General features: G+C 45.2%; 1 protein-coding gene across 1 annotated transcript in view; it reads right to left on the reverse strand.

Annotated features, from left to right (window-relative positions):
• The window catches only part of LOC147689529 (uncharacterized), a 145,965-nt gene extending 140,250 nt beyond the window's left edge, over window positions 1-5,715 (reverse strand). Inside the window, exon 1 of the mRNA XM_086937864.1 lies at window positions 5,664-5,715. Coding sequence (XP_086793990.1) covers window positions 5,664-5,715 — 52 coding nt within the window. The remainder of the gene's footprint in view (window positions 1-5,663) is intronic.
• Between the last annotated feature and the right edge of the window lie 12,046 nt (window positions 5,716-17,761).

Consider the following 17,761-nt stretch of genomic DNA (forward strand, 5'->3'; position numbering starts at 1 on the left):
CGTTTCCTATAAATTTGATGTAAATCTATAGAAAGAAACATGTACATTAAGTCCAAATAGTGCCTCTACGTGCATAGAAAACGTAACGTGTCATAACGTATCTAATGGAAGTACGGTCACATGAACCTGATTGGCTGTTAAATTGCAACCTCACTCGCAACTCGGAACGCTGGCATGTTTAAGTCTATTAAAAATAGAAAACGAACGAGAATATGAGTCCTCATTATTCGCATTTATTCTAGAATTCTCGCATTTAGACTGAGGACAGTTTCAGGTAACTTTAACATACCTCATATATAAATCAATGATACTTTAGATTTCGGGAAAACCTCCTGATGTGGGGAAATCCCTGTTTATATAAGAGGAGAAAAGTGAACTGTCAAAGATGGTACAAATTAATTTTTTTTTTAAATATCTCTTCTACTTTCCAATCGTTTTCTACGGATTAGTAACACTCACCAGGATAAAAAAATACCCCTCCCCTCGCACTCGGACGCTGCGAGAAGCCTACATATTTTTTATCAGGCTTAGCGCGAATATCTCCAAAAGTTGGTAATAGGAGATAGCGATGTTAGCAACTGTTTCCAGTCGCTAACATCTTGGCACGCCGACTTTGCATGTCATTAGTGATAAATATCACTGACATGCAAAGCGGGGCCCAAGATGGTCGCTATCTCCTACTAGCTGTCGCTAACTAGTGTTAGCGACAGCTAGGTAATAGGGAGATAATTTTATCTGAGCTTTCTTGGCTTTTAAAGCCAAAAAAGCGGAGATAAACCCCCTTGATAATATGCCCCTAAGAGTAGTCTCCTAATAGCCGCCAACTCCAAGCCTAAAAAACACCGCATATGATAAAGAAAGTTGCTGCTCCATTGAAACCAAGATTTGTGCTCCATGATGGCACCCTCAGATTTCTTCTAGGCTCACGGTATCAGTTTCAGCTATAGAGTGTGGCTATTGACCAGAACTGTACGGGCCCGATTCACAGAACTAACTTAAGACAAAATCCTAAACTTACTACCATTTTGGAATTCACAGAAGGCACTTACTCATTTCTGTTAGAAATGGGGTAGCATGGTGTGGAGCGGGTAGGCTAAACTTTAGGGCATTGTGTAAAGCATCCGCGCAGCACACACAGGTGACACACAAGGCACACTACAAAAAGAGTCCACACTGGTTTGGGTGAAAAACAATATGTGTATTGTAAGATGAACACATTAGAATGTAATCACAGTTACCAATAAACTGCGCCAGCCGGCACTAGGTAAGGACTCATACGGGGACTATTTACAGGGCAGCACCACTCGGGCCGCTGCCGGAACCATTGTAACAGGACACAGGGTAAAAGAAAGTGTGTCAATAAATGTATCACAGCCAGCAACTACTGGCAATGAACTGAACTCAGCTCAGCACATTAGCATGAGGCATAAACAGGTGAGCATTTCCTGCATAACATTAGGCACGCCACACTCCTTATCAGCATAGATGCACTAGGCAAAACTCATGAGGCAGGAAACACAGTGTGCATAACAATGGCATAAACACCTTGGGTTCGGCATGAACCACCCGGGATCATCCTGGTACAACATTGGGCCTGAACATCAGTAGAAAGGCACCACAACATGAAGTGGACACCAAGTCTCCTTGGCGTAACCCTGCGGACATAAATCTCAGTAGCAGAAATGCATGGGTTACATTTAGCATAAACACATTGACATGAACCTCCTTACGTATAAAACCTGCTTAACCTCATGCGGAGGCATCAGGGGGTTGGCTGCACTCCCACATTAACCTTAGGTATGACATCTGCGATGCCGGCATTAAGAAAAAGCGGCACCTATCGTTGGCACGCCCTTTAGGAAGAATCACAGTACCCCCATGTGCTCTCTATAACGGCATGAGGCATTCTAGGCGATATCAACAAAGCATCCGTAACATTTCCTAGGCAAGGATATACTAAGAGGCATCAGGCACAACATAAACATATTTAGCATTTCCTAAGTAGGGTCACGCTAAAAGGAACAGACCCCGGGCAAGGGTTAACTTTAAGCGCCGTGCCTCAATAATCAGAGGAGTTTTGTGCCCAGTTCAGAAGTCGACCAAACAGCTTCAACCTTACTTGAGGCCTCAGTGCCAACAGGGCCATGGGAACATTAAATGGGGCCCTTTCTGCTCATTCCAGGTCTCTTGAGGTGGGGGCCGGTTGGGGGGCTGCCAGTCTGTTAGAAGTCCTGGGCAAAGTAGCGCCTTAGGAGCACAGCTTAAGGAGCACAGCGCTTCCGGGATACAGCGCCAGCTGCATAGTCCTATCAGTAAGCGCCCAGGTGGTACAGTGCTGATTCACAGGGGCCAATCTCTACAACAGGGTGCTTAGCAGGCAGAAATTTGTCCCAGTCCTGGGCAGGCAGCGCTTAGAGGCTACCCAGTGCTTCAGTAGCACAGAGCAGGGGGTGGCCCAGTTCTCTCAATATAGCGCTTAGGCAGAACAGCGCCTTAGGACTCAGCTCCTCTTCCTCTTGCACCCTGAATACAGTGCTTACGATGTGCTCAGTCCCACCAGGGGCTTCAGGGACGACAGGTAGCACTCCTCCCCTCCTTCTGGGCACAGTCAAAGGTGCTCCTTGGCAGTCAGAGAAAGCGCTCATCTTTTCCAGGCGCTAGGGAGCAGGCAGGGCCCAGGTGTAGCGCTCACAAAGCGCTAGGGCAGGAGGGCAGGCAGTGCTAGGTCAGGTCAGCGGTCAGTGGGTACTCATCAGTACAGGACAGCAGCTCCTCGGAACCATCATCCCCTGTTACGTGGCACTCCTCCTGGTACAGCAGCCTGAACTCCAGCAGAGGGCTCTCACTGGCCCTGTGGACCGTGGAGGGGTACAGATGGGCTCAGGGGCCAGCACACAGGCCCATGCGGCGGTACCCCCTGGCAGTAGGTCCCCTCTCATTCAAGTCCACGCTCTGACTGAGCACATGGTGGCACAGCCCCCCTATTTATACACCCCTCACCCCACCTACCAGACAGTGCCAGAAGCTTCTAGAAGCATCTGGGGAAACTGGTTGTAACTGGCTCAGGGGGAGGAGTAGAGCACCCTGGGTGCCAGGCTTTCCCTCCAAAAGCTGGGATGGCTGGGAGCCGAACAATAGGACTGCAAACCCACCACAGTCATGTGGCACCACACACAGCCATGGCATCCATTTTAAAAGCGACATTTCACCAAGGTGCATTCTGGCAATGGGGGAATTACAGGTGCGCACACCATTGCATCACATTTACATGGCATCTCACACCACACATGGCCTATACATTTCTCTACCATAGGGGGGACATCCTCAAATAGGGGGGTGAAAAGTGAAAGATTTCGGGAAAGGGACCAAGTCCAACAATTTCGGTATTCACATAAGTTAGGAGTCCTAACTTTAGGACTCCTAAATACCTTCTGTGAATACTGAAAGTCTTAAAGGTAGGATTTGTCTCAGTTTAGGAGTATTAACTTTAGGACTCCTAAACAGAGAAAAATCCTAACTTTAAGACTTTTGGGGCCCAATTCACAGAACTAACTTAAGACGAAATCCTAAACTTACTTCTTTTGGTATTCACAGAAGTTAAAATTTTGTCTTAAGTTTGTCTTAAGACAGACTTAAGACAGACTTAAGTTAGGATTTTACCTTAAGTCTGTCTTAAGACAAAATCCTAACTTCTGTGAATACCAAAAGAATTAAGTTTAGGACTTTGTCTTGAGTTAGTTCTGTGAATCTGGCCCTTGGTATTCACAGAAGGCATTTAGGAGTCCTAAAGTTAGGAGTCCTAACGTTACTACTCCTAAACTGAGAAGAATCCTATCTTTAGGACTTTCGGTATTGACAGAAGGTATTTAGGAGTCCTAAATTTATCTGAATACCGAAATGAGTAAGTGCCTTCAGTGAATACAAAAATGAGTAAGTGCCTTCAGTGAATACAAAAATGAGTAAGTGCCTTCTGTGAATTCCAAAATGGTAGTAAGTTTAGGATTTTGTCTTAAGTTAGTTCTGTGAATCGGGCCCTACCTGACTATCTATTCAGAGGCACAAAATGTATGGCTTACGACTCACGGTCAACAGAAAAGTTGCTCCCTTCTGCAATCCCAGGAAGACACGTGCAAGGGCGCCATCCAAACATCATTTAAAGAATTAGAGGGATAGAGACCGGTGCCACTTTGGGAGGAGAGGTCATCTCTCCCACTCTCCCATGAAACTCAAAACTGCTCGGTGGTGTCAAACCAAACCCACCAGGTAGGGTCGAATTAGGTCAGGGAAAACACTGGTGGTGCGGAAAACCACTGGGCATAAGCAGAGGTGCACACATGCGGCTAAAAGTAACAGCGTTCCAGAAGGCCCACCGCTAATGTGACAGCAGGAGGAGCGGCCCTTCTTTTCACCTGCTCCAGTGGAACAGTCCTATCAGCTAAGCTTTAATTCTTCAAAAGACCCAATGGATGCAATATTTTAATACAATAAAGAGGTCAAAGGGCTGCAAGCTCCCCTTCAGCCACACACTACTCCCTCTGATGAATTATAATTTGAAGGCAACCAGAGTGACACAGTGCAGAAGATAAAATCAAAAAGCAAAAGAAAACCATCGCTCCAAATGGAAGAATGGACAGAAAGAAGTGTTAACCCAAAAGAGAAGGGACCAAATCCATTGAAAGCAAGCCCCTGTATGCAGTCCCGGCAGTGACAAGCTTAGGTCAGGGGTGCACCCTCGAACCTCAGATGGACAACCCGGGGGGCTATCGAATGGATCCCCCAGTATTGATCAGGCAAATAAAAACTGAACTCTGATCACGCTTCCGCTTGAAAAGAGAGAGCATGTAGTTAAATCCGAAGTACACCACGCGCCATTATTACCAGCAGCTGTATCGGAGGACTTAACGCTGCATTCGATGAAGTGACAAGCAAACAGGATCCGCCAGGAGGCGCACCTTGGCCCCAGGAGCACACACTTAACCAACCTATGAATGACTAACGGACTGGGGGGCATTAGTCAGGCAAATACACAATATGGAGCAAGCATGAGCGAGATCGAAGGGTGTTCAACCCATGCGCAAATTTTATGTGATCTGGGGATCATTGATGGAAAAAGGCAAAATATAATACTTGAAATGTATGTATAAGTGGGCTGCTCATTCTCTTTGCTCTCTCGTACAAGGGAAATCCGTGCAACTATATAATTGATTGCTTTCCGTCTTTTTTTCTTTTTCTTTAACGTAATGTAAAAAGACTTGATTATTATGATTACGTTCGTGATTACGATTCAGTTTGTACAAATTGGCTTTATACTTAACTTTTGTGTTGACAATAAAAAAATAAAAAATACCTATTAATGACTCTAGACGGTTGTTAGGCACAGGCTGGCCTCTTCTGCCATTTCCTTTGCCTCACCTTGGAAGCTGGTAGTAAGAGTTACATTAGCACCTTCTTTGGTCTCTTGGGATCCATCTCCGGATCTGGCTGAAACTAGTGTAATAGTGAACAACACTCAACACCCCCCCCCCCCCTCCCCCCAATGCAGCAGCATCGAACAGAGGAAACGCAGGGACTTGGCAGGCTCTGCTGCATTCATTCCAACCAGCAGTCGGCGCTCTAAGGTATCAGTCAAACAAAGCTGACCTGCGGGTCAATTTACTCAATACCTTGTCCATTTATATCACTGCGATTGAGACCAGAATAGCGGCCTTTATTCATCTGATCCAATGAGCACAAGCAGATGTGGCACCATCGCCAGTGGCCTCTACCTGACACATTATCCCCCCTTCCTGCATACCTTGATGCGGCACTAAACGAAATAAAACTCCAGCTGAAGCCAGGAACGGCACAACCGCAACAAACAAACCGCCTGATTCATCAAGCTAAATTGCACTCGCAAAGGGCAAGATTCTCAGAATCTTGCCTTTTGCAAGTGCAATTTTTGCATTTGGGATTCATCATCCCAAATGCAAATATCGCTATTTAAGAATTCGCACATTTGCGAAGAATTGAATTTAAGGAATCTCTATTTGAGATTCCTTAAATGCAATTCATGAAGCATTTTCAAATTGCGAAATGGCAATTTTGGGCCGCTATTTACCCCGAGGTCAGACCTCTCGGTAAATAGCAAAAACTTAGAAAAATGCATTTAAATGCATTTTTCTAAGTTGCATGTTACACACACACATGTCCTTTGGACATGTGTGTGTGCAACACCAATGTAGATTACATTTCAGGGGCGCTACAGGGTGTCCTTTGGGCACCCCTGCACCCTTGAAATCGCATCCTTATTTGCGATTAACTCATTGCTAATCGCAAATAAGGAATAACTCCCCATTCATTCCTATGGGCCTGTAGGCCCATAGGAATGCATGGGGAGTTATTCCTTATTAGCGATTAGCAATCAGCTAATCGCAAATAAGGAACATGTAGGAATCGCAATAATTATTGCAATTCCTACATGAATCCCGTTTTGCAAGTCCTTAATAGCGATTCGTTATGAATCGCTAATAGGGGCTCGCAAAACGGGAGAATGATGAATCAGGCTGTAAGAAACTAGAAATGACCCGCAATGATAAGATGCAGTTAATGACAGGACTGAATGACCCCAACGTCAGAGCAGGCCGAGTCTATAGACCTCCCCAAAGAGACCTCCTCATGTCATCGGGCGGGGGCTAACTGTCAGCGTCAACAAAGCAACGCAAATATCGAAGAAAGTCCCACAGCAAGCAGCCCTCTCAAGGGGGCAAAGACAAACAGATGGATCAGAGATATTCCATCTTCAGAAGAGCTTCCAACAGAAGGTGGCAGCTCTGGAACCATCAGTGGAGGCCAGAGCAGGAGGAGCATGCTGGCGTCCTCCAACAACAGCAAGGTCCACCTTGCAAAACAACTTTTTTTTTGTTTAAGAAATTTTTATTAAGCATTAAAAAGCGATACAAGAGACATGTCATGAAAAATTAGGAAAAAGTACATATGAGTATGATAATAATTAAAAGACATCAATCTATAATAATTTATATAGAGAAAAGAAAGATATGAATAGATAGAAAGGAGAAAGAAGAAAGAAAAAGAATAGAAAGGAAAAAAGAAAAGGAGGAAAGCAGAAGACAGGGAAAGAGAAGAGGGGAGAAAGAGGGGAAAAAGGAAGTAGAATTAAGGGATCATGAAGGACAAGGAGCACGCGGTAAGGGAGAAGGATTGGAAGAGAGATAGGAAGTAAAGGGAAGCCATAATAAGTCAGATTTAATTTTCAAAGGAAGAGAGGTAGAAGAGGCTATAGAAATTCTATGTTCGTCACATAAATAATTCCACCATGTGTGGACCGAGAGTTTTGAATTATCTTTCCAACACGATAAAATAACTTTAAATGCAAGTGCAATACAAAGGTCTAACAACTTAGCAGAAGAGGGTGTAACAATATCAATATCATCAGATAATGAACCTAAAAATATGTGTATAAAAGACAATTGTGAAGAGAGAGATAACATTTTCATACATATATTCCAAACATCAGTCCAGAAAGATAAAACTGGGGAACAATGGTAAATTTGGTGTTGTAGAGTACCAGGAACTTTGGAACAGGACCAACATAAAGGAGAGGAGGTTGGAGAAAATTTATGTATAGTAACCGGGGTAATAACAACTCTATGGTAAATAAAAAGTAAGGATTGAGTAATGCGTGCAGCAACAGAAACTCTGAAGAGTCTAGACCATAAACGATCCCACAATGCAGTGTCAAAAGAGACATCCAGATCAGTTTCCCAAGCAGTCTCTACTGTTGACTTAGATCGAACAGAACAATTAGACAATAAAAATGAATAAACAAGAGCAGCTTTGGGTTGTTGGGTAGAAAAGAGAGGGTAAAGTGGAGTGACAGGAGTGAAAGAGGAAAACGAATCAGAGGAAGAAGATACAGAAGATAAGTGAGATTGAATAGCAGAGATTATAATAGAATATTCAGCAAGAAAAGAGGAGGGTAAATTAAACTTATTTTGTAACTCTACAAAAGAAAGAAGAGTGGAATCAAGAAAAAACTGATGTACAAACATTATATCCTTTTCTTTCCAGTGTTTAAAGTAGAATGATTTACCTTTATATCTAAGAAATTTGTTGTACCAAACTACAGATGATAAAAAACATTGTAGAGGGGAAAGGGTAGAGGAAAAAATATTTTGCAAGGTAGATTGGCAATATTTCAGAATAGGATACTTGGATATAAAGGTACAATTTGACATGAAAGGAACATGTTGAAATGAGAAATCTTTTAAAAAAGAGCGTTCCAGGAGCACCCACTTAGGAACAGGAGTATCAAGGAAATCATATGCCAATGAGAAGGATTGTTTGATAAGAAAGGCAGAATGATAAGAGCCAAAATCAGGGAAACGAACACCACCTTCATTTTTAGGACGAACCAACTTATGTAACCCAATGCGGGGATGTTTATTATTCCACAAAAATTTTGTGCATATAGAATTGATACGAGAAAAATAGGATTTAGGGATTTTGAAGGGAAGCATAGAGACTGTATATAAAACATGAGGGGTAATCATCATTTTGATGGTATCTAATCTACCCCACCAAGAAAGAAATAGGGGAGACCAAATCTGCAAAAGGGATTGAATTTTCTTAATTAACGAATCAAATGTTATTTTAAGGGTATCTTTTAGAGAGGAAGAAAACCATATGCTGAGGTACTTAATTTTAGAAGGACACCATGCAAAATCAGTATTATTAAACATATATTGAAAACACAAAGGGTTAAGGGGAAGCACTTCTGTTTTGGATAAATTGAGCTTATAACCTGATATTGAGGAATATAACTGAACTTCATCTAAAAAGGGCGGGAGGGATGTTTCGGGATTGGACATGTAGATAAGGACATCATCAGCGTACGCTGAGAGTTTAGTTTCGACAGAGGAGAATTTTAAACCAGTGATATGGGGGTTGGAACGAATACGTTGTAAAAAGGGTTCAAGGCATAAGATAAATAATAAAGGAGAAAGGGGACAGCCTTGTCTTGTGCCTCTTGTTAAAGAAAAGAATCTAGAAAATTGATTGTTAACAAAAATGCTGGCACGAGGGGAGGAATAAAGGAGTTTGACTAACGATATAAAATTTGGACCAAAACCAAACCAAGTAAGGGTTCGAAACATGTACTGCCAATTAATACGATCAAAAGCTTTTTCAGCATCTAAGGATAGGGCTGCTAACGGGATTTTGACATTTTTACTGTGAGAGAGGACATTGGAAAAAAGACGGGCATTATCAGCTGCGAGTCTGCCCTTAACAAACCCCACCTGGTCTGTGTTGATTAAGCGAGGGATAATAGAATCAAGGCGAGAGGCAAGAATTTTAGCAAAAATTTTACAATCATAATTAATTAAGGATATGGGGCGGAAATTTTTACATTGGGAATGGTCCTTATCGGGTTTCGGGATGATGACAATGAGGGCATCCAAAAATGACCCAGAGGCCTTAGCTTCAGAAATAAAAGAAGTAAATAATTGAAGGAGTTTGGGAGCAAAAAAAGAATGAAAGGAGGAGTAGAATTCAATTGGTAGGCCATCAGGACCAGGGGCTTTTGATTTCTTAAGGGAATGAATAGCTGAGGTAATCTCTTGAAGAGTAATTTCACGTTCTAGGTGTGAAAATTCAACAGGAAGGTCTGGGGGGGAGGGAAGGCCTTCAAAAAAAGTTGTTAAGTTAGCATCAGAAGGATGAGTATCATCTGTATATAAGGCTTGATAGTAGTTGTGAAAAACCTCCGCAATGTCTTCATCAGAGGTGACCAGCTTGTTGAGTGAGTCATTAAAAATTGGACCGACAGCTTTTCGTTCAGATTTGATTTTCAAGTAATTGGCCAACATTTTACCTGCTTTGTTCTGACCCCCATGATATTTAGATTTTATTTTAAGGAGGGTATGACAAGCTTCATTAGTTATAATTTTATTAAGAGCAGTTTTGGCATGAATCAAGTCCTGAAGGGCAGATGGAGATTTGGAGGAGAAATAAGTATGTTCAAGTGTTTTAATATGTTTAAGTTGATCTTCATATTTTTGCTTATTAAGTTTCTTTTTGGCAGAAACATAGGAAATAGTAAAAGCACGAAAAGAAGCCTTAAAAGCATCCCAAGTGTTAGGAATGGAGGTATCAACGGGGTCATTTAAAGAAAAATATTCATTAAAAAACTCAGTACATTTTTTCATAAAAGTGGCATCAGATAAAAGAAAAGAGTTAAATTTCCAACGACTAAAACTAGAGGGACTAATGGATAGATCTAGGGTAGTATAGACCGGTGCATGGTCAGAAATAAAAATAGAGCCAATAACAGATTTTTGAAGGGAGGGAAGGAGAGACTTACTAATCATAATATAATCAATCCTTGAACGTGTATGGTGGACATTAGAAAAAAAAGTATATTCCAGTAGGTCAGGATTACATACTTTCCACGAGTCATATAGAGGACGAGAGGCAATGGCAGAATGAAAAGCCTTATGGGTTTTATCAGGTTGAAATTTACTCGAAGACAAGCGATCTGAAAAAGGGTCCAACCATTGGTTAAAATCACCAGCAACGATGAAGTTAGGACAATCAATGGAAGCAATAAGCAATTTAATGTCTTTCCAAAATTTGGGGTCTGGACGAACAGGGCCATAAATATTTAATAAGACCATCGTCTTGTTGTGAATAACAACCTTTGCCATTGCCCAACGACCTTCATCATCATTTTGAGAAGAAATAATTTGTGCATTTAAAGCCTTGTGAAATAATATAGCAACCCCTCCTTTTTTGTTGACCGCAGGAGAAAACACAACCTGACCCACCCATTGTCTCTTTAGTTTAAGGGAGTCAATGTCCGAGCAATGAGTTTCCTGAAGAAAGACAACCTGTGAATGAAATTTGGTTAAATGAGACAATACCTTCTGACGCTTGACAGGATGACCAAGACCACGAACATTCCAAGAGACAAAATTACACATGTTGGAAGGAGGGAAGAATGGGCGACGAGTGGAAGCGATACACATCAAGGAGGTCACTACATAGGGGAAGACAAAAAATAACAGTTAAACATTGGAGTTTTAGAACGCTCATTGCAAGAAGGGAAAGAAGAATTAGGCAGCATGAAAAGAAGAAAAGGAGAAGTAAAGAAAACAGCAGAGGGAGCTTGAGAAGAAGGAAGCGAGGAAAGGGAGAGAAGAGAAAGAAAGAGGAAAGATACATAAAGAAGGAGAGAGAATTAGAAAACAGGTCAAGGCACAAAGGCTTGATCTGAGAAGAGAACAGTAACCAAAACATGTGAGACGCGGGTACACCAGAGAGAGGACATGACCCACGAGCAAACCAGATACGGACATAAGAGAAAGGATAAACACAAGGATGTGAGAAGAGAGTCAAAAACAAAATAGAATAGGGAGATAAGTTAAGAGAAAGTAGATAGATTGGAGTGGTAATTTTAGAAGAAGAAAAACATAGAAAGACGAAGAGGCTTTAGCTGGCAGTGTCCATGGTGGAAGGCGTGACACTCATCAAAAAGTCTCGAAGTTTCTGGGGGTCATCATAAGACTTGGTACGGCCATTGTGTGTGATCTTGCAGAAACAGGGATGAAGAATTCCATACTGAATGTTGAGTTGTCTCATCGTAGGACGAAGGTTCAGGAATTCCTTACGTCTAGCATTGGTAGCAGAAGAGAGGTCTTGGGAGATGAAGATGTTGTGACCAGACCACTGGAGACGACGTTTGGCCCTGGCGGCTTTTAGAACAGCCATGAGCTCTGTGAACTCCAAGAATAACATGATGATTCCACGTGGTTTGGTTGCATTGGAATTGAGACGACCAAGACGATGCGCTCTCTGGATGTTGAGAGGATGAGTCGATGGGGAGAGTTCCAAGAGTTCCTGGAGAAGTTTCCGGATAAAAGAGACCATGTCGGACCCCTCCAAATTTTCCGGAACACCATAAACGCGTAGGTTGTTGCGTCTATTTCTATTTTCCAAATCTTCGGTGTGTAATTTGAGTTTGTGGATTTCTTGCTCCAAAAGTGGAATCCGAGTGGAGAGGTCTTGGTCATCGCTGACACGTTGCTCTAAGCTCAAAACCTTATTTTCCATAACCACCCAGCGCTCCTCGATCTGCTGAAGTTTAACGTTGGTAGCAGTCATAAAGGGTTGGAGCCCACGCACCTCCTCAAGGATGGAATCCAGAACAGGATTAGTCGAAGAGTTAATGGGGGAGGGTGGGTCATTTTTTGGTCTTTTAGGTTTTGTTCCTGTTTGCGATAACTTCGGCGGAGTAGAGACATTTGCCATGGTGCAGGATGACAAAAGGAAACTATGCCCAACAATGCTGTAGAATATGAAATAGAATGTGGATGCCCAAATGTAATAGGGGCACACCCTGTGGCAAAAAATAGGACACTGAGAGAAAAAAGAAGGAGTCGTCCAGTGACACACTAGTAATCAGTGCCAGGATGAAGTAACAGCCACATGAGGACAAACAAGAGGCATCCACTAAAACAAAGTCTTGACACTATGATAGACCATCATGGCAGTATGGAATGTCAGGTTAGGTGAAAGAAAGCGCCAAAACATTCACAGGTAAGTATAGACAGTGCATTAAGGCAGTGGAGGAGACCGATGATCATTTGAGGTCAGAGGAGCAAGAAACTTGAAGTAGCGTTGAGGTATTCATCACATTCCTTGAGCATATCAATAGTAGAAAGCTAGGCATCCAGAGGCACAAAATGGCGGCCGTTCCACCTCATAGAAAGAACTGCGCATTTAAATTAAAAGCGGGAGCATCATCAAAGGTGAAAAAGAGTCCACAGCAACTCCTCAATGTCGTAGGACCATATGTGATGACAGAGCCAAGCTAGCGCCATAGCGAAAGGGGAGAGAGCAGAAACAGCGCTGATAAAACACACGAACCGGCGGCATACAAAATGGCGGCCGTTCGTAGTGCGAAGTGAAGAGATAATTACCATGGAAAATAGTCCTTGAAAATGCGCTCTTTTCGTTCAGCAAAACGCTGCATTGTGGAGTCCCCACCTTCCGATGCTGAAATCTGGCAAGAAAAACCGTCCGAAAGGCGGTTTGGCGATTTCTCACGGCATCCGCGGGTTGTCCGATACGTAGCTCATGGAAGAGACGTCCTCTATCGCCGGCGCGCAAGCCACGCCCCCCACCTTGCAAAACAACTAACATGAAACAAGTGGGTGTGCCTTATCCTTCTACCACAGAAGAAGTCACCAAGAGTATACGAGATACAAGCAGAACCATGGGTCATCCAGAAAGAAACAGGTCCCAGAGACCCCCAGCAGCAATTAGACAAGTGTGAAAATGCGACCACCTAAAAACACCAAGGGGCATATTTACATGTTCTGGCGCATCTGCCTAGATGCGTCACGTTGTAAATAAGTCGCAACGTGGCGCATTGTTTACGCCGTCGCTGCGTCACAAAAGTGACGCAACTGCGGCGTAAAAGTGTCTCAAGGGGCTTGTAAATCTGCCCCCAAATGGGCGGCATGCCAGATCTTAAGTCCAGATCAGAGAGTTCTGCAGCTCTAAAAACCATCAGTGCAGGAATGTGTTATTCTGGCAGGAGAGCAAGTCAGGTGCCTCCAGACCTAGCAGTCATCATGGAGGTAAAAGAACCAAGCAACGGTGCCATCCTGCAGGCCCCAATACAACTCCCATCCAACGATGATCACAGTCACTTGAAAGATGAGAGCAAGGTCAAGAAGGCAGCGAAGGCGCAAAACACCTGGACCTTGCAGAGTAAATTCATTTTCACCCAATGTAAATGATCTTTATGTGCTGATTAATTAGAATCATTAAAAAAAGACAGACCAGAGCAAAATGTAAAAAACCTGTAACGGATAAGGCACAATTTCAATTGATACAGTGTGCTTTTTTGTTTGAAAAAGGGAAATGTATTTCAAAAATTGTTAAAACTCCCAAGGGGTAGAGAATCCTCATAATTACTAGGAAGCAGAACAGTTTTTTCTTAGCAAAAAACTGTATGGCGGGAGCTTGAGATTGCATTCCATGTGCTGGGCTGTCACTCGCGGTCCCCACACTGTGCCCCCGCTGTACTTGTAAGTCAAGTCAAGTCAAGTCATAACATTTATATAGCGCACTACATACCCAGAGGGTTTCAAGGCGCTTAGGAAGGGGAGGAGGATTATTTGTCAAATATCCACGTTTTAAGCTGCTTTCTGAACGCTAGGTGATTCTGGGTGAGGCGAAGGTAATCGGGGAGAGAGTTCCATGTTTTGGCAGCCAGGTATGAGAAGGATCTGCCTCCCATGGTGGTCTTGTTGATGCGAGGTACAGTGGCGAAGGCTTGGCTGGAGGAGCGAAGTTGGCGGGAGGGGGTATAAAAGGACAGTCGAGAGTTGAGGCACTCTGGTCCGATGTCGTAGAGTGATTTGTGTGCGTGGGTAAGCAGTCTGAAAGTGATCCTCTTATTGACGGGTAGCCAGTGGAGGTCTTTAAGGTGACCAGAGATGTGTTCGTTGCGTGGGATGTCTAATATGAGCCTGGCTGAGGCGTTTTGGATTCGTTGTAGTTTCTTCTGGAGTTTTGCGGTAGTACCTGCGTAGAGGGTGTTTCCGTAGTCCAGTCGGCTCGTGACCAGAGCATGGGTGACTGTTTTTCTGGTTTCGGTGGGGATCCAGCGAAATGTTTTTCTGAGCATGCGAAGAATGTTAAAGCAGGAAGAGGATACGGCGTTGCCTTGTCTGTTCATAGAGAGTGAAGAATCCAGGATGACGCCTAGGTTCCGTGCGTGGTCTGTCGGGATGGGTGCTTTTCCGAGGGCTTCCGGCCACCAAGAGTCGTCCCATGCAGAGGGGGATTTACCTAAGATGAGGACTTCTGTTTTGTCTGAGTTCAGTTTCAGACGGCTTTGTTTCATCCATTCAGCGACTTCTTTCATTCCCTCGTGTAGGTTAGTTTTGGCGGTGCTGGGGTCCTTGGTGAGGGATAGGATCAGTTGAGTGTCATCCGCGTAAGAGATGATGTTGAGGTTGTGTTGGCGGGCGATGGCCGCGAGGGGGCTCATGTATACGTTGAAGAGGGTGGGACTGAGTGAGGATCCTTGTGGTACGCCGCAGATGATTTCAGAGGCCTCGGACTTGAATGGTGGGAGGCGAACTCTCTGGGTTCTTCCGGTGAGGAACGAGGTGATCCATTCCAGTGCCTTTCCTTGGATTCCGATGTTTCTGAGGCGTTGTAAAAGGGTGCTGTGGCAGACTGTGTCGAAGGCTGCAGAGAGGTCGAGGAGGATGAGGGCGACTGTGTCTCCATTGTCCAGTAGAGTTCGAATGTCGTCTGTTGCTGCGATGAGGGCGGTCTCAGTGCTGTGTTTGGCTCGGAAGCCAGATTGTGAGGGGTCGAGTGATTTGTTGGCTTCGAGGAAGGCGGCGAGCTGGATGTTGACAGCTTTCTCGATGACTTTGGCCGGGAATGGAAGAAGTGAGATGGGGCGGTAGTTTTTGAGTTCGGTGGGGTCTGCTGTTGGTTTTTTCAAAAGGGCGGTGAGTTCAGCGTGTTTCCAGTCTTCTGGGAAGGTAGCGGAGTTGAAGGAGCAGTTGATGACGTCTCGGAGGTGCGGAGCTATGACGGAGTCTGCTTTGTTAAAGATGTGGTGAGGGCATGGGTCTGTGGGGGAACCAGAGTGGATGGAATTCATCAGGCGGATGGTGTCCTCAGTGGAGATTGGGTTCCAGGCGTTAAGGGTGTTAACGGGGGGAAGATGGTCAGCTGATGGTAGGGTGGGTTGGCTTCCGGGTTGGTTGTCAAAGCTATTGTGGATGTCAGCAATCTTGTTGTGGAAAAAAGAGGCTAGGGAATCGCAGAGGGTTTGAGAGGGGGTGATGTCGTTGGAGTTGGCCGAGGGGTTGGAAAATTCCTTGACGATGTTGAACAGTTCCTTGCTGTTGTGGGCGTTGTTGTCAAGTCGATCTTTGAATGCTGTTTTCTTGGCTTTTCGGATCAGTTGGTGGTGAGTACGGATGGCGCTTTTGAAGGCGTCCTTGTTGCTGGTGGATGGGTCTTTTTTCCAGGTTTTTTCAAGGGAGCGGCACAGTTTCTTGGACTTCTTGAGGTCGTCGTTGAACCATGAGGCCTTTTTGATGCCAGGTTTGTGTTGACGTTTTTTCAGTGGTGCTAAGTTGTCGGCGGTGTTGGATAACCAAAGGGTGAGGTTGGAGGCGGCTTCGTTGGCATTAGAAGAGAGGGCTGGGGAGGTTTGAAGGAGCGAAGTGGAGATCTGTTCTGTGGTGATTTTGTTCCAGTTTCTTTGTAGAGTTGGTTGGAGGTGGATGGTGGGTTTCGGCTTGTTGTAGGTAAAATGAACGCAGCTGTGGTCAGTCCAGAGGAGATCCGTAGTGTGGCTGAAGGAGACATGGTTGCTGGAGGTGAAGATGGGGTCGAGAGTGTGACCTGCGATGTGGGTGGGGGAAGTGACCAGTTGTTTAAGTCCGAGGTTGGCGAGGTTGTCTAAGAGGGTGGCGGTGTTGCGGTCGTTGCTCTTTTCAAGGTGGAAGTTGAGGTCTCCCAGAAGGATGTAGTCTTTGGAGGGGAGCGCGTGTGGAGTGATGAAGTCCGTGATGTCTTCACTGAATTTTGCGCGCGGTCCTGGTGGTCTGTAGAGGAGGGTGCCTCTGAGTGTGGTCTTGGGGTCGATGTGGATCTGGAAGTGAAGGTGTTCGGAGTTGGCGAGGTTGGCGTCAGAGCTGGTTGAGATGCGGATAGTTTTCTTATGGACGATGGCGATTCCACCTCCTGTATGGTCAGTGCGGTCCTTGCGTGTGATCTTATAGTTATCAGGGATAGCGATGGCGATGTCAGGGGCGGAGGAAGCGTTCATCCATGTTTCCGTTAGGAAGGCGACGTCAGGAGAGATGGTGTCAAGTAGGTTCCAAAGGTCAATGGCGTGCCTGTGGACCGAGCGGGTGTTGAGAAGGATGCATTCTAGGTGGTTGGGTTCGGGAATCTGTGTTGTGGTCGTAGCGGAGATGTTGTCGGTGCCGCTAAATTTGCAGGAGGGGCAGGAGAACGGTCCATGGGTGCGACCAGGAGCGGCTTGGAAGCAGTTGGGGGCGCGACCGGGGTTAAGGGCTAGGAGGGTGGCGGCATCGTAGGTAACGCGGGGGGGCTGGGCAGTGCGAGGGGCAGGGGGTCTGGCGCTGGGCGCGGTCCAGGCGCGGACGGGCGTAGACGGGCTTACCTTTGGCGCACCTTCGGCGCGGATTGGGCGCGGACGCTGCGCGTGAACGCTGCACGCGGGAACTACTGTCATATATGGATAGTGGAAGGGGAGGGGCGAGGGCGTCTCAGCTGGGAGGCGGGGCGGGCTTCTGACGACGACAGACAACAAACAAAATGGAGGCGGAGGGGGGGAGTACAGCCAAACACGCAAAGCACAGTCAAACAATTCCTAAAATGCAGTTTAACAATGCAGGCAAGCGGAGCGCCGATCTGGCAGGTAGCAAGCACAGACAATGTTGAATTCTGACAAACAAAGCGGCACAGCGCGCAGAACAGTCCCAATTCGTCACAACAAGCAATGCAGAGCGCGAGTGAGCCCAGCAGCGATCAGGCAGGCGGCAGGCACAGAAAGGAATCACTTCAGAGAGGCAAAGCGCTAAAAGCGAGGCAAAGCGCTAAAAACGATACCAGGTCTCTCAGGGGACGCTGGGGAGCGACCACTCAGCTCAAGGGAGGAGAGCAGTCACAGCGTTTGCAGTTAGTGAAGCGC

The sequence above is a fragment of the Lissotriton vulgaris genome, chromosome 9 (assembly GCF_964263255.1).
Source record: "Lissotriton vulgaris chromosome 9, aLisVul1.2, whole genome shotgun sequence".
Lineage (NCBI taxonomy): Eukaryota > Metazoa > Chordata > Amphibia > Caudata > Salamandridae > Lissotriton > Lissotriton vulgaris.